Source organism: Apteryx rowi, unplaced genomic scaffold (assembly GCF_003343035.1).
Source record: "Apteryx rowi isolate R43461 unplaced genomic scaffold, aptRow1 scaffold_78, whole genome shotgun sequence".
NCBI classification, from domain to species: domain Eukaryota; kingdom Metazoa; phylum Chordata; class Aves; order Apterygiformes; family Apterygidae; genus Apteryx; species Apteryx rowi.
This window is the reverse complement of record NW_020451071.1, coordinates 1,556,725-1,578,965: the sequence shown is the minus strand read 5'-3', so window position 1 is coordinate 1,578,965 and position 22,241 is coordinate 1,556,725. Positions and strand designations below refer to the sequence as shown.

Here is a 22,241-nt window from a genome sequence, read left to right as displayed (position 1 = left end):
CAGATGCACAGAGGTTGTACTCTGCCAATGGAGCAGAATAAGCATAAAAACTGAACAGTTTTTCAGAAGTATAGTGCAATTTTTGCACCACTTAATAGCTATTTGATGGAATACTAAAACACAGCAGTGCTGGAGAGATGTCTAAGCATACATTACCTTCTGCAGAGAGAGACATTTCTTAAAAGACAGACACAAACCTCTAAAGGTTTTGTTAAAACCTCCTTGTATCGGTCTATTACTCCATAACTACATTCTCAGAAGGAGGTGTTCATTTTTTGTTTTTACCCTTCCCACTGAGCATGTGATACCAGCTTACGTCAAATGCAGGAGCGGAGATGGTAACCACCCTTGGTGCAATCATGCACAGCAGTCTCTCTAACCCACTGAAAGAGCTCCCCCAATCTTCCAGGTGYCCCTGCACCAGGAAAGAAGATTCTTGCGTATTTTCATGCAGGAAATATACCCCCAAAACGCCAGTTTTCTTCTCATGCTTAAAAGATTAGCTGATTAGAATCATGTATTCCTGTTTGGTTGAATACATTCATCTCTTTGCCATGAAAATACAGCTCTATGAACTGCTGCTTTATGAGCTTGTTATAAACAGCRAGATGACAGTGCAAAACAGTACTTATTCTCTGCTTCATCAAGAAGTAATTCCCGCAGGCATTAAGAAATGACAGAAAATCTTTTAATATATTGAGCAATTTCATTAAGTTCTCTGTAAAGCGAGAGAAATGCAGCTTGAAACACAAGAGCTTTTAAAACATGCCAGGGAATTTCAGTGGGAAAGTAACAAACTATGCAAGCCACAGGCCTGTATTACACATTAAAAACATTGGCTGAGACATCAAACAACCATAAAAACATTTTTATATAAAATGATTTAAGACCTATTGTTCAAGAGCAAACGTTTACTCTTTTCAGATTAACGTCATCAGCTTCTTTTCATATATGTAAGTATTCACCTGATGACTAAAGTACATTCCTAGGTAGAAATTTTAAGTGTCATAGTTCTCCCTGTAGAACACCTCCAAATAAAGCGACAGTCAGATCCTGCCTGGAAGATTACACAAACAGAAAAGCTCTACATAGCAGAGCTCTCCATTCTCAGAATTTTACTTTTTCTTGCTTTTGAGGGAGGTGCTGTGAACTCTCACTCTCTTCTGAGCAGAAGAAGTGATTTTCAGAGACGTTTTCTTTGCAAGGGACCTTTCCGCAGCTCCCGGTTTCCACAGCAACAGTTGTGCATCCTCTCCACCAGTCAACAGCGACTCATCCATCACATCCCAGCAGAAAGAGCGAACGGCAGCAGCGTGTCCGCCACRAAGGGTACCCACAAGGCTCAGTCCGTCAAGGCCACAGTTTACTAGGTGAATGTTTCCCRTTGATGTTCCTCCAATAAGAAGCAGTTTGTCCGCTTTTTCGTGGTACAAGCCACCTACCAGGTAATTTAAGCTGTCGTTTTCAATGCAGACTGCTTCTCGGACATCCAGGACGTGCAATRACGTTATGGGTTCTTCAGTATCTAACTGAGCAAGGTCCCACCAACAAAATCCCTCATCATGTGTCATGCAATAGACCTGTTTATAATCTTTCCCAGACCAGCCGATAAAACTTATTGATGAATCTGAATTGCAAGTAGATATCAAAGCATCATCCTCGTTGTCCTTGTTAATATCAAACACATTAACCAACCCATCAGTTGAYCCAGAAACTACCAAACTGGGTTTGATAGGATGGAAACAAATCCTAGTGATATCATCATTGTGACTTTCAGAATAGACTCCCAAGGGTTCTTTACTTGTGCTGGCACAGTTTGTATCGCCTCTTGCATCCCAAAACACCAGAAATGTGTCCTTTTCCACTTTTTCTGTTCCAGCACAAATTATGAGATCACTGCAATTAATATCAAAACTGATGAAAACATTTGAAGGATAGCCACTGAATATCTGCACAGCTTTCTGTGTTGCTAAACGAATATCCCAACATTTTACTGTACCATCACTGCATGCTGAAAACACCATACTGTCACACGTGTGCGCAAATCTGACTCCATTAAGTATCCCAGGACAGCTACTGTACTCCCGCAGGAAGTTTAACRTTTCTCTGTTATATACCCTAATTGACTTATTGGAACACGAAACTGCCACAAAGCGACTGCTTTCAGACTGAGCAGATTTTGAAACGTCTATATCCAATAAGTAAGCAGGTTCTTCACTTAGCATAGAACGTTTTGCAATGCGCAGACTGCCAAACTGCTCCTCAATCTTCTCCATTGCARTCATTGTACCTTAAGTTGTCAGAAATCTGTAACAAGGAAAATCCAAGATGCATTTTAGTTAAGTCATTCTGAAATAATATTAGCTTTAAAAATATACAAATGAAAAAGCATCTTGCATAGAGCTAACGCATGAAGTCAAAATTCAATCATCCCAGTGCCCTGTCTACTACAGCTTCATTTATAGAAACAGAACCAGAAGGTGCTTCCTGAGCTAAGGAGTTCAGTCCCCTGAGATTGCAAGCACTAAATCATATAATCCCCTTAAAAGATTTAGTCATCYGTTTTTGAATCCTGTGAAAGTCATTTAGCTAAATTTGCTTTATTATTTTTATAAAGTAAGTAGGAAAGCAGTGTTCTCCGCAAGCGAAAAGACAATGAAGTTCTCACCACTGCCTGCTGAGGAATAATCACTGCTCTAAAAGGCTGCTAGAAGGCACAGCCCACAAATAGTTGCATCAGTAAAACTGCAGGAGACTTCTTAAAGCAACTTTTCTGCTGGGGGCAGGCAAGAAGGGTAGRGAGAGAAGAAGACAAAAAATTATGTAAAACTGCATCCGAAAACGGCCAGCTTAAGTAAGTTTTCCAAGTATTTAGGTGCCCAACGACGCACAAACACCTGTCGACATACCATGGGGCACCTAAACAGGYTACATTACATGGACAGGATTCACAGGAATTAAGCATCTTCATTATTATCATCAATTCTCCTAAGCACCTAACTGTTTTTTCAGACTCCTAAACATCTACATAAAGCTGGCTCTTGGGGCAAGTGATTAAAAATCTTACTTTCGGAGGCAACTCTTCTCTGGCATTACTGAACTCTCCCAGAAACCCCTAACATTTCAGTGACATGCAGAGGTCTAAAATACAAGTATTACAAAGCAAAACAGGATAAAAAGCATTTTCTCAATCCTCACGCACAAAGAATCTTTTCCAAAATAGCAAGCCTTGAAAAAAAAAGTTCTCTTTTCTGCAGCACAAAGCAGAACTCAATTCTACAATCACAGTAAAGGTTTACACCAATTTAGAGTCAGAAAAAGTATYGAAGCATTTAAATTTAAATGAGATGATTTACTGTCATAATCAATAAGTAATTTTAGTCACTTCACAGCCTTTGACCATAAAAAAAAGAAGAGGACTGAAAGAGTCAGAGATGTAATTGCAGTATGGAAAATGAACATAGTCAAACACATGGATGATTTCTGTTAAAATTACAGCTTAGACTAGACCACTTTTCTGTGTGGAAAARAAAAATTCTAATATTTGAGGAAATCTAGTAGGTCCTTGGGGGGGTCAACTCTCCAGTGACTTCTCATCTGTATGGATATTTCAGCTAATGCATGTAAGGGTAAAACAATGCTCAAAAATCCACTTATTTCCTTAAGAACTAGGCCAGCACCCAGCAGTAGTAATCACATGCCTAAAAGGACTCTTTCTGAGAAAATTAGACTAGAAACTGAAGAAAAATGAGGCAGACTCACAACTCAAGAAAAAAGTATTCTCAGGTCTTTCCAGCTGTCCCACCCTAATTTTTTTCTGAAATTCTTCAGGCTGGACTTTCAGGGGTGAAATGAGGAAGGTACCGCGTGTTAGTTGTTTTAGGCTAGTTACATTAAAGGTCCATGAGAGATCAGCGTCAAAGGACAAGTTGCTCGGGCAAGACTGCACTCTGCTCTTTTTGTTTGCCTGCAGCGTGTGGGCTTTGCTCCCGGTTGGTACATACAAATATTCAGCACGCCATGTGACAAACGAGCAAATTTTTAAAAACAGCTTAAGTAGACATACCCATAAAAGCTTAATTCCCAAGTCACAAATAATCTCACTAAGCTATTTGCCTTGGTAATATCCCGACAATGAGGTCCCCAGGTTAATCTTCTACATCAAAGCAACCCTTCCGAGCACATCTACAAGTAATTTTTGCCATGAAATGCAGACATCCTGTGGAAACTCCTTTCCCCTCTGAGCAGAAGTAGTCAACACGCTTTCCGGCATGAGCTTGTGTGCAATCCTACCTGCAGAGCTTACTCCTTACGTGCTTTACTGGATACGTCCTCAAATGGAACAGGCTTTTAGTAGAAGCATTGTATCGAAGCGGACTGCTCTTGAACACCGCTCAGCAGGCTGCATGCAAGAGCAAGGCTCAATTTTACCTGGGTTTGCTGAACTTTATTTTTGAAAAAAAAAAAAAAAAAAAAAAATCACGCTGTAGCTGTGTGACAAAGTATTTGTGTCAGACTAAGCAAAGTACCTCAAAGACCATAACACAAAGTCAAGCAATAGAGCAATTCCAAAGGTAAACATCACAAAAGCATTAAACTTTCATGCGAATGAATCATTTTAAGAACAAAAAAAAAATCTAAAATATGTATTATTAAAAAGGGCAGCTTTTGCTTAATCAAGTCTGCCAAAGAATTATGAGAGAAACTTTCATTAAAACGGTGTTTCCAAACATACACTTGGATATGGAGAAAGCAGCTTTATAGATCAGCTATCCTGCACTGTTATGATTACCAAAAAATTGGGTTCTCTCTGTAAATTTCCACAAGAAAAAGGTGGTTTTCCAGACTGACCTGAATTTGAAGCTCAGAATAATCAGACTTTTTTTATACTCAAAAGGCCACGTAAACTTAAGCAGACACATTCCTGACAAGTGTCATCCATTTGGAAAGCAAGCCGCAGTTATTTAAATATTCCTGACTTTGACAGAGAATTTATTCAATGAGCACTTTCTACAACACTCATCTTTTATGTCAAGTTTTTACTACTTTGGGGGTGGGGGAAGGAAAGGAACTCTACAAAGAAGTAAGTTGCAAAAAGCCAGAGCCTGCAAAAACATGCTTCATTCAGATTTAATAATATTTTCTGGGAAGTAACATTAGCCCAAGATAGTTCCTAAGCTTTTACCCCCAAATGACGTAGTTACAGCTATTTGAAATACCAGAAAGAGCTGTTCATGTTTTCCAGCTCGATGTGTAATTTATATCACCGGGAAGCTGAAGGGTACAGTCCTCAATTCTGCTTCCACTGCAACAACGAAGAAGCCTTAACACTGCATTTGATGGCAGCCAAGGCTTGCTAAAACCTCCGGACAATGTCTGCCCTAGTGAAAAAGTCTTCAAACTGTTATGAATCTCTGATTGAAGGTTATATAAACAATCCATGCTCAAACTTCAGGGTGTAGCTGCCGGCCCTTCCTTTTCAGAAGGGGAAGTCGCTGTTGTATTTTGATGGGAAAGTTTAAATGGCAGGAATAGGATCTGTGTTAAATTTATGAGACAAATAGGAAACAATGGTCTTCCAAACACAATAGAAGCATTGGATTGCTGCCACTTACAAAGCACATGGTGCTCCGCGCTGCAGAAGTGAAGCACTTCCCAGTTTAGCACTCCTTAGCTTAGCCACCACAGCTATCGATTTTGTGAAGGTCCCCAAGAATCCTTTGGCAAAGTCAGTATCTCTGAAACCTGAGGCAATCCGGATGTAGCACAGCAGCCTGTTGCAATGATCAATGAGGAAAACTGTTCATGATGTTTTGACAAACTGTTTGATAGAGACTTGGGGAGAGGATGGGGGGACGACAGCTTGCCCTTGAACTATTCCAGTCTCAGAAGAAATCCCACAGATATCTTGGGGAAGGAAGAGTTTTTGGCCAGTGCTATCTCCTTTGCTCAGGACATGAGGTAATTAGGAGAGTTAAACAACTCTAGCTAGGATGCTTTGATACATGAAGGTTCTTCATTTATTTCAGCTCACAGTGGCGCAGGGTCTGAATCTATGAGCACAGTTTCAACACAGACAAAAATCCAGATGATGTCAACATGCTAGGAAGGGTATGCATCTCTCATCCGCATTTGCATCTGCACCCACTGAACAAGGTGAAAACCATCTTTTATAAATTAAACCTGAACCTTCTGTGTTACTGAATCTAGTCCTCTGAAATGACATCCATGCAACCTTTTCTATGAATTAACTTCATAGTTACATGCAACCCCTGCATGTCTCTCTGATACCATGACTACCAGAAACAACGAGCTTCTCGAAGGACACTCAAAACTCATTATATCTCGCAAACTCAAAATAAATACAGTACTCTGAAATAACCCAAAACATTTTGACCTCCAGGGCACCCTATAAAGCTCCTTTAAAAGAGAAAAACTTGCTTTTTAGGGCAGAAGGCATGACAAATAGGAGGGACAGAATTTTCAGATGCTTTGGTTACATATTTCTCACTAATGGAGCCTGAGAACACACAGCAAAACTAGAGGCAAACAGATATAGGTGCCCAAAACAGGCCTTCCCAGCAATAGAGAAGGGATCTAGGTAAGCACCTATCAGCACAAACTAAATATTTAATATTACCTAAGCATTTACTGCTGTGTTCTTTGTGCATTATTCTGAACATCACCTTCTCAACTCAAGCCAGCAGTCTCATGTCTTTAATTCAGAAATTTTTTCAAAAAATAACCCAGTGATTCATAAACTATTTTCCTTCTTCTTTTAGTTTTGTACACTAGAACTATGCAATTCTRGGGCATCTCATTTCCAAAGGGGACTCTTAGCTCAACAATGTATAGAAACATAAAAGTACCCCTCTGAAAAAATACAGTGGAAAGTGTGGGAGAAACAGAACTTTGTCTCAAAGATTAAATCAGTACGTAAGAGCAACTTGTGAGTAGGAGGGTAGAAACATGTAATAAAAATGAAAACAACCTGCAGATTTGGCAATCTTCTCCGCAGAGGTCAAATACCAAAAATAGCAAGGGATTTGAACAGCAGTAGATGAAATCTTGCACTGTTCTTTCCTACTATAAACAATGCAAACAGACCCTCCCTTTATTTTCACAATTATTAAAAGTTCAAGAACAAAATAAGAACAAACCTGAAGCTCTGGGCAGCGGAAAGCAATTCATGCATGCAACACTACATGTGGTTTGCATTTTAAAACAAAAATGCAAAGCCCAAGGTTGGTTGATGAGAAAAACATTAGCGCGCTGTGCTTCACTAATGACAAAATGCCTTTAGAGACCTCTCCTCATTGGCACCCCTTTACAGCACAAGACAGATCAGTCAAACGAATTAAACAAGGAAGGGACACACAAAAAGTACCAAGCATACATAATTTCTGTAGAACACAAATTCCTATAGCGGATTTTGTTATTTTACCAAAGCAAAGAGAGAAGGTGTTTATGCAGCATGCCCATAAAGCCATTTTAAGACGAAGAGAAGAGCATTTAGTCTATCAAGCAGGAAGGGAGTGAGATGCACAACAGGCTCTGCTAAAGCGCAGAGACAAGATGGAAACTGCCAAGAGAATTATTTCATCCTTTCGAATCAGCTACATCTAGTTTCCAAATGTAAAGCACAGCAAGAAACAACTGCACGTAACTTTGCATTTGTACTACAGAGAAAAACACATCAGCAGAGCAGGAAGGGGGGGGAGGGAATGCACTACCACAATAAAATCTGTTGGAAGGGCATAAAAAAGAAGATATAAAAACTTTCAGCATACCATGAACCCAACTGCATCCCACCCTCCCTATGGCACCGGRGGTACAATCCTGTTCAGGAATAGAGAAGAGATCGAGCTCCAGACAGGACAGGGAAGTGGACTTAAACAGTAACATTTGGAGGAAAAAATATAAATCAGAACCAGAAGGGACCAAAGGGAAAGTCATAGAGGTGCAGTGCTTAGAGGTTTAATAAGAAACCAGAAAAACACTGAAATTACCACCTTTGTGGACTCATCTTCTGGGGCATAAGCAGATGTTTTGTCAATACAGAAGCAGAATATCTTTCTGAATATTATACTGGGTGTTCATAAAGAGAGAACACAAAAACAAATTTTGAATTTGACCGGGCTTAATTTTACATGGCACAAATCTTTTAAAAACCACGCTTAGAATATTTTCATAAAAGAAAACTTTTAAAACAAGTCTGTTGGTCTAAGATTTTTCCGTTCAAACTAGAAAAACCTATTCTGGTTTTGCATCCAACACTGGAACAATATGGTGGAAGCAGGCCTAGATTTAGAAAAATGTAGGCATGTCTTTAGGTCCAAATTACAATGAATTAACATTCAAACGTYAGTATTGAAAGCCTACTGATGTAAACTCATGAATCAGAAGAGATGGTAAAGAGCTGCAAAGGACCCAGATCATAAACTATCATAAGAAAACCCTGACTGTGAAAAAAAATCCAATGTAAAATTAAAAAGTTAATTCAAAAAGCCAGAACAACACCGTACAAAATTATTACAAAAATGCTCGAAGTATTAATTTTGGCTATTTTAAATTTAAGTTAAAATTTTTTAAATCTGATGATCAGATAGCTAAACTACCTTCTCCAYGACAAGCTGGACAACCTGTGGGGAAACAGAGATTCTAAACACTGAGAAGCTGTCACACATTACTGCAAACAGATTTGGGGGTTTTCTTTTTTTAAATCTTCTCTCTTCATCCACTTTGATGCTAGTGGCACAGATCTTACAATAGAGGGGCAGCAGAGCAAGTCCTCTACCACCAAAATCTGACATGAGCAGCTGGATCCAGTTGAGGACTGACTTGTGGGAGGAGGTTTCCTAGTACTGATGTCACCAGGTAGAGGAGGTAACTGCAAAGAGGCGCTGATGAGGTGGTCATCCAATAAAGGAGACTGCTAGGTAATAAGAGGACAAGAGATGCTCTATTTTACTCTCATGGCTATTCTCAGATCAAGCTGAGAGAAACTGCAGCAGAAGCAATCCTATTTTATACAGGCAGAGCTGAAAGATTCCCAAGGAAACATTAAATTACAGAAAGAGATATTATAATCAGGACATTTATCTTCTAAATGACATATATTCTCCTGTGCTTTATTTTTTAAATAAAGCATACCGTATTGAGAAACTCTCTGCAAAAGCTAATCTGTGCATATATTGAATGCTGACACACCTCTGAACAGGTAAACCATAAACTCTATCTTCAGGTGAACTCTAGAGATTGCCCAAGTGCAGAGCCATGGCATTGGGACTGGAGCAGGTCACCACGACGGGCATCAAATAGTAGGTTTGTACCTATAGCCCCTCTCTTCTCCCAGCTATAAACAGTGCCGAAACTCTACCCCACCCCAGCACGCTAAGGGCATATGGGATTAAGCGTGCGCATCACCTTCTGAAAGAAGGGTATGCATCCAAAAGAGAAGCCATGGCCAATTCTGTGACACTGAGCTGGTCTCTAACAACTCCCTCCCGCGATGAGACCCCAGATATCGGTTAACCCTCCAATGCAAAACAGAAGGTGGATGATGTACCCAACAGCTCTGGAGCACTTGGCTATCAAAGTACCATGCAAACATCAACACTAACAACTCCTGGACATGGCAGACAACCCACAGCTTCCAAACACAACACCTTTACGTCTTGATGTCTGTCTGTAATGTAACCATGACTATTCACAGCAAATCCATTGCAAAGCTTGAAGAGAATCCAAGTCYCAGCCTTCTGCACTTGTGCTTATCTCATCAGACCACAGAGACCACAGAAAAGTCATTTCCTTTCTCTTGTGCACCTCCCACCATAGACACAATACTGACCTTACTTTTTGTAACCACAAACATAAGAAAGAAGAGACAGAACTGACCACTCTCTCAATTATGTACAGCCAGCAACTGCTGGAAATCAAGTACATAGGGTACATCATTCTACTGCACACAGTATTAACTTTTTCTCCTTTCACATTTCCACAATGTAACTATTATCAGCTAAGAGAAGGTTCATAACTTTCTCTGAACTCTATTTCTCACACACCTCTCCACTAACGGCATTTTCTTTTGCTAAAAGAAACAACAAGCTGTTTGACTTGGCACTAGAGCTACACACCAAGATGGTCATCTCACAGACAAGGAAGACGGAGATCAAGTTATCTGTCTGAACAGTAAGATGGACTGAACAAGACCATGACCTAGGAAAGCCTGCTTACTAGCCCTGATTCTGCARGATAGCTTACTGAGTAATTCCCAGCAAGCTGCAATATTCACTCTTTACTTTCTTCATTAGTGAAACAAAGGTAGTATTTGCCTACTTCGTAATATCCACATGTAAGAAACATTAGTAAGTACAGTCAGTAGCAGACTTGGGGGAAAAAAAAAAATCCTTATTCTGAACCTTCAGGCTATAGGACAAAATGTGAAAGTCACAGTAACACTGTGATGCACTCTCAAATTCCACATCTGAAAATGCTTCAATGTCCTTTCAAGTTTGGGATTACAATAAAGGACTCAAAGAGTGATGATTTTCAAAGCCATTTTAAGCTGAACAAAAGCACCACATGAACAGGCAACCCCAATGATCCACCCTACAGAGAAAGGTGGGGGGAAAAATTACTTATGCAGCTGCATGAATAATTTAGTGACTCTGAAATAGGAGCATTTATTTCCTTTGAATTAGACACTGCCACTTGGTACCAACAATCTGATATAAAATAAACTGGAAACAAGAAGATTCTTCTCAAAGATTAGCAAATTTTGCTGAAATTCTTCCAAAGAGTTTGTTTCTACACCACAGGAAGCCTGGGAAATTTCAGCCTAAAATTAGCAGCAACCGGAATAAAAGAATATAAAGAAACTTAGCTACAGCAGGAGTAATAGTTCCTGCTACCACATATTGGTGCCAAAACATCTATAATGAGATAAAATGTTTTATTTACCAGGATATTTTAGAAGTTCTTTCACAACAGTAATTTAGCTTAAGTACACTCTGTTACTGGAGCTCATTCTTCTAAATACAAGACTAGTGTGTTTTCAGGACACTTTAGTTCCTACAAACCCAGCCTTAAATTAGTTGCTACTGTTCAAGTCTTCACTAGGGATGCTGCTGTTTAACTTACACGAAGATATCCCCCTACACATGCAGATGTGGCACCAGTATTTTTCAGAATATATTTGGGTRCTTGGCAATTTTTAACACTATACTAACACTGCCTAAACAATTCTCTGCAGTTCTAAATGCATTGCACTAGCCTAACCATTTGTCAGGACTAAGCAGGGGAAACACTATCTCTTTACTTTGCTCATTTGCTTTCCTAAGAACACACAGACCACTACCTATCCTCATCAGTCACATCCCACAATATACATTTTTGATATTTAGCTGACCCAGAACATCATCCTTTTTCCAGTATCGAAGCAACAGGAGAAACTGGAAATCTTTGGCACGCTCAAGACAGTTCACAGACTATCAATTTCCAAAACACGCTCTTTATACATAACCTGACAGCTGGAGGCTCTGGTGAACCACTATCATGCTCTAAGCTCAATTTTCAATGCTTTGTGGCAGACAAAAGGAAAAGATGTAATCTAAGTGACAACAATACACAACAAAGGATGGAAAATGCTAATGTAAAAGTTTGTAGCTATGTTGATTCCGTCCTGCTCAAAAGAATTTACCTTTCAGTGTCCATGGAAGATGCTAAGGCATCAAGTATGCACCCGTTCTCCCCATGCAAGGCATTCTCTTCAACTGTTTTCAACAGCCTTTAAATGGTGTTTACACTTGAACTGGACACAGCACTCCAGTACTGATCTCACCAATTCCATACACAGTGATATAAAAAGGGAAGAGAAGTGATTTTCAACATCCAAGAGCACAGCTGTTTTGCAACRTACTGTGCTGGAACTTCATGTTCAACTGCTTTTCCACTATGAGAGCAATTTAAGACTCAAGCCATAAGAAATGGGACCAAGAACTGGAAGGATGAAAAAGCAAATATTTAGGAACAGCTTTCTGAACAGAAGACCTACTGTATGCCACAGCACAGACACTTCTTGATGGCAAATCGTAACAAAGGCAACATGCTCTTGTTAGCACCCACAAAGCCCTAAGACCTGGGTGGGGAAATCTACTTTTCCCAGAGCCACAAAGGCCTTTCTAACATCTTTGGCAGGCAGCATTGCCCAATAACAAGACACAGAAAAAGAGCAAAGTCAAGAGTTTTGTGCGTTTTAATAACCCTGCTCTCAAGCCATGTTTGCTTCTCAATGCTTTTGTCAATCCAAATTTTGCTGGGTCACAGTAAGTTGACAGCAGGACTCTTCACTGAAGTCAGTCTCTTGATAACTGAACTATAACCAAGTGCAGAGAACAACTGGTTAGATGATCCAGGGAATGAGGAGTTTATTTTACAAGAAGTAGCTGGGATACTTTGCCTTGTATAGCTTGGCAAAGACAGGGGCTGAGGGGGATATGATTACTATCTTCAAACACATCAAAGGAATAAATGCTAAGGAGGGAGGGGAACTACTCGAGAACAATAGTGGCACAATAACGTAAGAGTATAAGCTGACCATAAATAAAATTTAGACCAGAAATTATACAGCTTTTAACTGTCAAAGTAGTTTCCAATAAAAACAGCGGGGGCAACACTTTGACTCTTCTTCTGCTTTTATAATGTGATCAGCCTGGTGCCCACAGCTGTCCCTGCAGAGCAAAGAACACAGATAGGAAGGCAGATTGAAAGACAAGCAACAAAGAGATAGGCAGGCTCTTTTCTTCTTCCTGGGAGATATTGTCAGACAGACAATAAGAAGACACAATAGCTGCTTACTGCACAATTTCAAAAGTAGTATTAAGACCATACTATGAAGGTATATATGTGCACAGAGAGCATGCAATTTTGAGCTTACGGTGGCTTCCTCTGCCTCAAGTCCATGAAATTGTTGAGACAAAATCTGAGGACTTGAGTGCGCCCTCCAAATAGCTACATATTTTTGCAAAGGCTGATGCATGGAAAATGCGATGTCTCCTTCCCAAATGTGAAAATTTATCACTCACTACGATACAGAAATGAAGACTTTTTGTCCTGCAATGACTGCATCTCTCCATATAGCTGTGCATATAACATCAGTGTAGTTTTTCAGAACATACGCACCAAGGTGTCTCATAGCGAGTTAGACTATTACAAGAGTGACCCACCGACTGAGCGTGTTATTTCGCAGTAAGCCCACTTGGTGTCACTAATGACCACCAGTCACAAATAGCTAAAACAACCTTCAGAGAGCTGCAGTCAGTTGTTTTAGATCAAGCAATTCAAAAGAAGGGCCCTGATGCTTTTTATTACACCTAGGTATTTCTGCACTAGCTTTAATCAGCCATGGTAGGCTGACTGTCTTCTTAACAGACAAAGCATGACATTCAGGAAAACAAAAACTTGATTTACAGTGCAAGACGTAAGTAGTAAGCCTGAGGTACTACAAAAAACAGCATTAGATTCCTACCATTAACAAATTGTCACAGTATTTTTTTTTTTTCCATTAAAGCCTCAGTTCCTCAAACCAGGCTATTACTCACGAATCACAGCTTTCATTTAGAAATGAAATGCATTTTTATGTAGCCCCAAAAATTGCAGAGGGGAAGAAAACTCAAACTGAACTACATTGCAACTTTTTCTTCCTGACCTGTCACAGAGACTAGAAATAAAAAATGGACTCTTCCTTAAAGTCTCATTTTTGTGACTTCAGTTCATATCTTTTGAACTTTCACATTTCATGATAACCCAAGATCTGACTCTGATATATCCATGCAACGCAGACAAAAAGGGTCATCGTTCCCTACATGCTTTTGTATTTGTTCTTCAAGCATCCAACAAGTGTCAAGTCCAGAAACATCCATAACTAAATTCTCCATGAGAAAACCTGCCCCTCTCAAGTCTGTTATACTCACATTTGGGTCCCACGAACATTCCCAAAGCAGGAACATTCAATACACATCATACAATAACACGATAATATTTACCCTAGACATAAAATCATTTAAACTCATTTTCCTTAAATCYATTTTCCCCCCTTTCAAAGCTGGTTCATGTATTTCTTTGACAGATACCCAATAAACTAAAACCAACTTCAATTACCTCAAAAAAGCCTCCGCAAACCACAAAACTTGAGTCAGTTAGGTTTGCTAGTAAAAGAGCTGTATGTTTCTAAACAAGAATTAATGCTTTCACAGCCATCTGCTTGGCCCTTATGATTCCACAAGGGAATAATAGTGCTTAATTCCAGCTCAGTTGTTCCCATAGCAACAGACTTAAGTACATGACTATTACTAACAGATCCTCAAATTATTGAAAAATCATCAGTATCTGAAACTTCCTATTCCAGGGATTGCCAGCACATAACTCCATCTAGCAAGCAATTTGCCAGTCTCAGTTCAATGCTGGGTTATTTTGCCAATTTAACCGCTTACCGATTATATAGCACTCCTTTTTTTTTTTTTTTTTTTTTAATTGAGAGGCTGAGCAATCAGCAAAGTTTTGCCAAAAAACAGGCAAGGAAAAAAAAACACTAGTTTTGGTTGACTGCAGAAAGAGGTGTGAGTGAAAAAGTACTAGTCAACCAAAGCAGAAAGAAAAACACGATTTTGCTGAAGTAGTAGGAGCTACAGGAATTAACAGTATGTTCATTCATCATTCACCTAAAAGCAAAGTAAAAATACAAGAAACAGAGACATTCAACATTTTCAAGTAGATTGCTGCTATATACAAGCACTATATAGCAAAAAAAGTGATTTTACTTTCAAGCTAATCTTTTGAACTAGTTGCTTTAATCCAGCATAAGAACTATGAGGTTTTAATGCACCACTGTCTTTTTTCCACAGTTAAAATCCAGTTGGTATCCTAAGAGAAGAATTTGTAGAACTATTTACTTCTGGTTTCTCAGTAGGTTTTAGCAAAATAGCTGAAAAGCTAAAGCATTAAAACACGAAAAATAGCAATTGCCAGATAAAGCCATAATAGAGTCATATATTGCAAAAAGTCACAAGGAATGAAACAATAGAAGACAAAGAATAGGATCTGAAATATTTTCATTCCTCTATCTATTGCAACTTTTGGTCAGAAGCTAAACATTAAACTCATCTCAAAATATTTTCAATAATCCAAATAATTTAATAGTAAAATATTAGCAAAAAGCAACCCTGAGGACATTAACATCTTGCAAGAAGTTGCTTCAGATTAATATGAAAAAAAGAAATAAAGTTATGTAAAGGTTGTAAGGGTTATAAGCAACAGTACAGACTGTTGTTACAGACTTACAGAGAATATCAGACTACATAATGCAATAGTCTTTCTGGACTTAAACACCTGACATCCATGAAAGAGCATAAAAATGTATCAGATTGAAGAGTTTAAGAAAACATTACTGTGAACTTGTTAAAAGTGACAGACAGCTGAGTGATATTTACTTCCTTCCAAAACATATAAAATATTTTGATGGTTGAGAACGCTCGATTATCTTATAGGACCTAGAAGTGGGACAGAACATGTTCTGCTCCTGGGGCCTTCAGAACGGCCTAGGGTAACTGGTCAGTGTTTGTCCTGCAATTTGAGCAGCAATTCTTCAGTTTCATAGATTGGCTTACTTTGCTTTTCTGGTGAGCTGTCTGTCCCCATCTCACTCTTTGTTCTCACTGAAATATTTTTAGTTGAAACTCCCATCGAAGTATCAGCTAAGGCAAGAAATATGTCATGGAAACGAATCATCAAAACTACTGAAAGTTAATCTAAAGGCAAGATTTCAGCATTAGACAACCTTACCTCCTAGTCCAAAACTTCATCTACCAAAGCAACAATATTCCATATTCAACTTCATTATCCTCCTGTCCTCCCAGGTGTTTTAGAAGCTAATACAACACACTCTGGTGGTGGGTCTCTGTGATAGGTCACATCCATGCACCTAGTTACCTCTGCATTCATTTAGAGCATTTAATTTAGGATGTGACAGTTAAAGCTCTTACCAGACCACACTGAATATGGCTCATCCCTACATGCTGACTTCACCAACCCCACAAATTAAGAAGGCATGCTGCAGCCAGGGCTGAAACTGCAATTGCTCCTCTGGGCTTCTAGGTGCGCAGTGCTGCAGTACAGCTGTCCTCTCCTCCGGCTTCAACAGCAAGCGGGAGGGAGAGAGGAGTCCGCCTAGCTCAGAGGGGAGGAAAGGGGAAGGAAAAGGAGGTGACAAGAGCAATAAGAGAGGACAATGCACCAGAAAAAATTCATGTAACCCCTCCGTAAAAGGAAATGAAGCAGCACAGCAACAAGACACGGGGAAGGAGGGCAAGGAAGAAGGGGATAGATGGCCAGAAGAGCAAAAAGGCATTATTTCAATAGGAGGAGCTGAACTGCCTAACCCCAACGGCTGAAGGCAATACGCTCCCTTCCCATCTGTCTCACTTCCTCCACTGTCCATCTTGCACCTAAACTGCTTGCAAGGCACAAAACACACTTGTCTCCTACACTTGGCCTGACCTCCACATGTCCCTAACTGGGAAGCACTGCCAAMAAGCAATGACAGTCTTTACTTAACTGCACTCTGTTGTACGCAAGACCTTCCTCGTGGTCAGCGCAGAGTCCAGACCTTCAGGTTGCCCAGCAAGGGATCCTATTCTGAGATGCAGTGAAAAAATCACCTTGTACTTAAGGCATTTAAAAAGCTACCCGAACATTTTCTCTCATTCCCAACTACAGCACAATTCCTGTGCAGTAACAAGAAAATTGTTTCCAAAAATTCTGGGAACACAGAGGAACAGACCAGGCCCCACTTCACTGCCCATGCCTGCACAGGGCTGCTGCAGAGTCCTGGGCTCACCTTCCCCACGGGGCTGTCCCCTGGCCCCATAAAAAGACATTTAGAGGAAAATGCACATAGGTGCCTATTCCTTTTTCTTTAAAAACAGGAAAGCTTTAAACAAGCACTATATAAGATTGGGACATAGAAAACAATCCATGGGATAAACTGCAGTTAATTACAGTCATGTGTATTTTGTTTAATAACAACTATCCTATTGGAGCTGCTTTGCACACACACATCACAGAATCTGATGATCACTCTAAAACAGGAAATCCTTTAAAAATATTAGGAAATAACAAGCACTAACACTGCTGAGTTGTTAGAACAAAGTTTCCACACACCCAGATAATACCAAGCATATTAGGAGAGGACCTCATGTTTCTGCTTATTTCTGGATATACATCACATTTCTAGGGAAAACGAATTTGGAATTACATAGTTATAACCAATATTATTCCGCAGCATAAAACAGCACTAACAACTGCAGTCCCAGTATTCTGTAGGAAGCCGTTGTCCAACACACCACCTTTTGAAATACCTGTTGGTGATATAAAACATCCTTAGGGACATAAGCATAACAATTTTAAACTAGTTTCTCTAAGTATTATTTTGCTGTTCCAGAACAGAAAAAAGTTTTTTTTCCCCTGAGGAAAAGTGTAAAGAAAAAAAAAAAAAACGCACACACAAAACATTTAATTCTTCTTCTGTGCTCTTCCAGGCTTTTTTGTGTCAGACTTACTATCATTAAACCAAAGATCCCCATCTTCTCCAAACCTAGGTGAGGCTACCTGGTTCTTAGCAGCACTAAAGAGTTAATAAACATACTTCACTTGCCAATACAGGCCCTAACTTTAAGCCTGACAGCCCATACCATAAGCACCCAGTCATATCTCCAATCAGATGAGCTTGCCCAAATTAGCAGTATACCAATGCAACCCTAATCACAGGCTCAGTCCTAGCCCAGCCTCTACCAGACACAGTACCAAAGCTAGCAAGGGCGACCAGCCAGTGTCAATCCTCCACCAGACCTTGTGCTCCTCCTCTCCAGGAAGTTTTGAGAGCGCAGGTGATGTTCCTAAGCTTCCAAGTTTCACTATCTAACAGGATAAACTCACAGTGTAAGTACAGTGTTTTTATTCACGCATTAGCAGCGACTGCAAGTTATTCATTATTATTATCAGCAAGCAAGAAGTGCTTCAGTTTAGCCTATAGAAAAAAAATATAGAACAGAAAGAGAAAAGCCAGCAGCTGTGGCAGAATGAAATTTCAGAAGCCCACCTTTCTTCTCCCTACTGCATAGGGCACTAAAGAAACCAAGAGATTTGCAAGACCTGTTACACACAGAAAGCTTTAAGGTCAAGACCCGGACACCTCTAGGTAACCACTCTCTGCCACAGTCCTCTTCGGCCCAAACCACCCCACAGAGGCACACGGGAGCACCCCGGAGCCACCAGCCACAGCTGCTACTGCACGGCTTGAGCGGGTGCYGGCACAGGGCCCGTCGCAGTGGGGGCTCTGCAGACACTGCTCGCCTGCCTCCCCACACACCCCCCTCTGCTCCCCACTGCCCCGCACCGCCGTCCCCCGGGGCAGGGCCCCTCGCCACACCGCACGAGCCCCCACCTGGGGCAGCCCCTGCCCTCCCCCAGCAACGTCCCCCCTCCCGGGGGCAACTCTTATCCTTGTCCTCCCCCAGGGACAGCTCCCTATAGACCCACAGGGGCAGCCCCTGCCCTCCCACACCAACACCCCCCCAAACCCCACAGTGGCACCCCATGCCCTCCCACACCAACCGCCACCAAACCCCACAGGGGCACCCCATGCCCTCCCACACCAACACCCCCCCAAACCTCACAGGGGCAGCCCCTGCCCTCAGGAACCCCCCACAAACAGGGGTACTCCCTGCCCTCCCACACCAACCCCCACCAAACCTCACAGGGGCAGCCCCTGCCCTCAGGAACCCCCCACAAACAGGGGTACTCCCTGCCCTCCCACACCAACCCCCACCAAACCTCACAGGGGCAGCCCCTGCCCTCAGGAACCCCCCACAAACAGGGGTACTCCCTGCCCTCCCACACCAACCCCCCCAAACCCCACAGGGGCAGCCCCTGCCTTCCCCCACACACCCCCAAACCCCACAGGGGCGCCCCCTGCCCTCCCACACCAACCCCCCCAAACCCCACAGGGGCAGCCCCTGCTCTCACACAACTCCCCCAAACCCCACAGGGGCACCCCTGTCCTCAGGAACCCCCCAGACACAGGGGCACCCCTGCCCTCCCACAGCAGCGCCCACCCGGCAGTCCCCGCTCTGCCCGGCCCACAGGACCCCACAGCACCCCCCATGCCCCGCCGACAGCCCCGGCGCCCCCCGCCCGCCCGCGCCCCCGCAGCGCGGCGCAACGCAACACACCGCAGCGCCGCCGCGTGCGCGCCGACCAACCCTGCTAGCGCTTCGGCCCCGCCCCCAGGCCCTCCTCAGCCACCCCATTGGCTGCTCCGCCCGCCTCGCCTGCCGCCATCTTAGCCTTCTCGGTGGCGGGGAGGAAGCGACGCAAAGGAAGGGGATGGGCCAAGGAGGGGGGGGTGGGAACAGGGCGTGGCTCCCCGCTTCAATCGCCCCAACTTTATCGGCACCCGCGAAGCTGCACAGGACACGGCGAGCCCCGGATGGGGGTGAGGCCACTGCCCGGCACCGCCCCGTTGCCATGACAGCCGCTGGGGGCGGGGCCTCCCCCTTCCCGGCGCGGCGGCGGCAGCCCCCAGCCCCGGCGGCTCCCTCCGTCCTTCGTGGCCCAGGGGCCGGGCACGCGCCGCCGGCAGCTCGCCCGGCGGGCAGGGCCTGGCGCGCGGAGCGCCCCGCACCGCGAGGCGGGAGCCGTCGGCGCTGCGCAGCAACATGGCGCCGCCGCGGCCGGGCGGGCGCGGGCCCCGGCGCGCGCGAGCGTGAGGCGGTTCCCGCCCCCACAGGGTGCGGAGCGGCCGTCAGTCACCTCGGAGCTCGGCTTCAGGCACCGAAATAAGCGTGGCTCGGGAGCGTGAGCGGCTTGGTGTGACGCTCTTCCAGACGCTTGTTTTTCCAATAAAAATCCCAAGTGGTATTTTTTTTCTTTTCTGTCTTACAGCTTAATACGCTCACACATAAAATCTTACTATAAGGAGGACAGATTTTTTATTTAATATTGCCTATAGTGTTAAAATTCAAAATTTCTTGTTCTAATCTTAATTTACTGTTCAGCGGTGTTGTTGGTTTGCCCCCTACAACTGCCAAGTACTATATCGGTCCATAATCCYAGATAGATTAACTGAAAAAGTCATTTGTTCCTCTATTTTTAAAATCGGGTTTATGGTCTTTTTTTTCGATAAATGCTGTAAATTATGATATTAACCATGTCATAGATGAAGGCTTATCTTTCAACAAATACATTATTCCAGGAAGTATTTTTTTTATATATATTTTCATCTGCTTCGTTGCCATGGCCATTTTTAAATCTAAAAATCTAAACATTTGAGCTGACTATATGAAGAGGTTTAGCGAAACCCTGTAACGTGGTCAGATCACATGGATAATAACCGCAGAACATTATTAAAAACACATGACTTGCACCTCAGTCTAATGGCATTCTTAACTCCGATACGGGAAGCAAGCAGAGAGACAATCAAAAGCTAGTTCAAAGTACTGACATTTCAGTTGCCTGCCACTAGCATTGCAAATTTTAATTAATTCTACATGCTCCAATATGGCTATTGCTTGCAATTTTTACATTACCACAACTATAGCTCATGTATCTACCAGCACGATGATCTTTTTATGAGCATACTCTTCGCTGTTACCACTTTGCAATACCATGAGACAATTAACTTTACTTGTATTTCACAGATACACTGATGATTCACCCAGATTCCAGCTTAAAGTCTACTTTCTAAATGGTTTATTAGGACTGGATATTCATAGAGCTATTTGTATTCATAAGGAGCCACAGGCACGCAGATCACAGAAGCCAAGCAGGTATCATCATTGCAAACACAAAAGAGACCAATTCATTAATTGTCATGCCAACATGCCCTCCCCCCTTTTTTTTTCAACTTCATAATTATTTTATGGGACTTTTTTTTGCCTGCACTGTGCATTTTGGATGGAAAAATGTCTAAGCACACGTGTAGACAGCAAAGCACAAAGACCCAGATTACACGCTCAGTGTTTTCCCAGTAAATACCTTCCATTGTTGCTGCGAAGCCGGGTCCCTCTGAAGTCTGTAGCCCGGCATGCTAATCAGCACGCAGACGGGTGAGCTGTTCTGAAGATTTCAAAACAAGATGTATATGATTTCATTTAAGACAATATTGAATGGAATGCATTATACATTATAATTATTCAGGCTGCTTTGTACATGTCAATATTACAATAAGAAATATTTTTAGTTAATAGTCTTTCATCTGAGCTTTCTGGGGTGGTTAGTATTGCCACAAATTTAACAAATACCTTCTGCTCATCGTTCACATAGGAAAAAAACGCTGCAAGATCAACTGGAATGACATAGTTCTACAGCTGCAAATTTGGTATTCAGTACTCCCAGATGAATCCAACTATATTAATAGAACATACAATTTTCTTGATACCACTCCAACGCTGCTGAGTCACAACGTATATTCGTTACAAATGGATCTGTGAAGTTCCCCACAATAATTGCACAAGAGTTGCTCTGTAGATTACTTGTAACTCTTGGCAGTTACTTTACAGATGGAAGTTAAAACTAAATACGTTTTTAAAAAGGAATCTTTATGATCCCCCACCTTAAGCTGAGGCAGTCCAGACAAATCTGAATTTCAGTATTATGTACTCAAGGACTAAGGTCACATACTTGAACATTAAGTTCTCTTGGAGCAAGAATTGACTTTTCACTGTATGTTTGCACGGTGTCACAACATAATACTTTGAGTATGGGGAGGAACTTCTAGGCACTATCATAATGCAACAGAAATGTTTTTAAAATCTTACTTTTTAACCGGTGCTTGGGTTGCACTTTGTCAAATGTACATCAGTGAGAAGTATGTCCCCTCCCCACCCCTGCACCGCAAAGTTAAATTTAAAAAAGGGAGAGGGAATGAAAGCTTTGATATTTTTAGTCATTTAATATATAGCATTCAAAGTAGAGAGAGAAATGAGCATGCCTAGATGTAGCTGAACTTGGGTTTCTTTAGATGTGCTTTCATAAATAAGGTTGGTAGGGCTTGATAACTCTGTGAACATTGCTGGATGCAGTTTTAACTGGAGCAATTCAGGTAAGCTGTATCTAATCAGGTAGCTGTATACTACCTGCCTATCTAAATGATCATACATACAATGGAAATTTTTAGTGCACAGGCT

The 22,241-nt window shown here is 41.9% G+C and overlaps 1 protein-coding gene across 7 annotated transcripts; it reads right to left on the bottom strand.

Moving 5' to 3' along the window:
* Nucleotides 1-666: 666 nt before the first annotated feature.
* On the bottom strand, nucleotides 667-19,389 carry WDR89 (WD repeat domain 89). 7 transcript variants are annotated; one of them, XM_026088645.1, is made up of 4 exons: nucleotides 19,287-19,353; nucleotides 5,616-5,774; nucleotides 4,294-4,445; nucleotides 667-2,307 (listed from the first exon to the last, which is right to left on the bottom strand). In XM_026088645.1, the coding sequence occupies exon 4, from the start codon at nucleotides 2,283-2,285 to the stop codon at nucleotides 1,116-1,118; it is 1,170 nt and encodes a 389-aa protein (XP_025944430.1). In that variant the 5' UTR covers nucleotides 2,286-2,307; nucleotides 4,294-4,445; nucleotides 5,616-5,774; nucleotides 19,287-19,353; the 3' UTR covers nucleotides 667-1,115. The 7 variants fall into 7 exon arrangements, with proteins under 7 accessions (XP_025944430.1, XP_025944434.1, XP_025944432.1 ...); XM_026088649.1 differs by lacking the exon at nucleotides 19,287-19,353 and adding an exon at nucleotides 2,669-2,773; XM_026088647.1 differs by lacking the exon at nucleotides 5,616-5,774 and having other exon boundaries at nucleotides 19,287-19,323.
* Nucleotides 19,390-22,241: the final 2,852 nt, after the last annotated feature.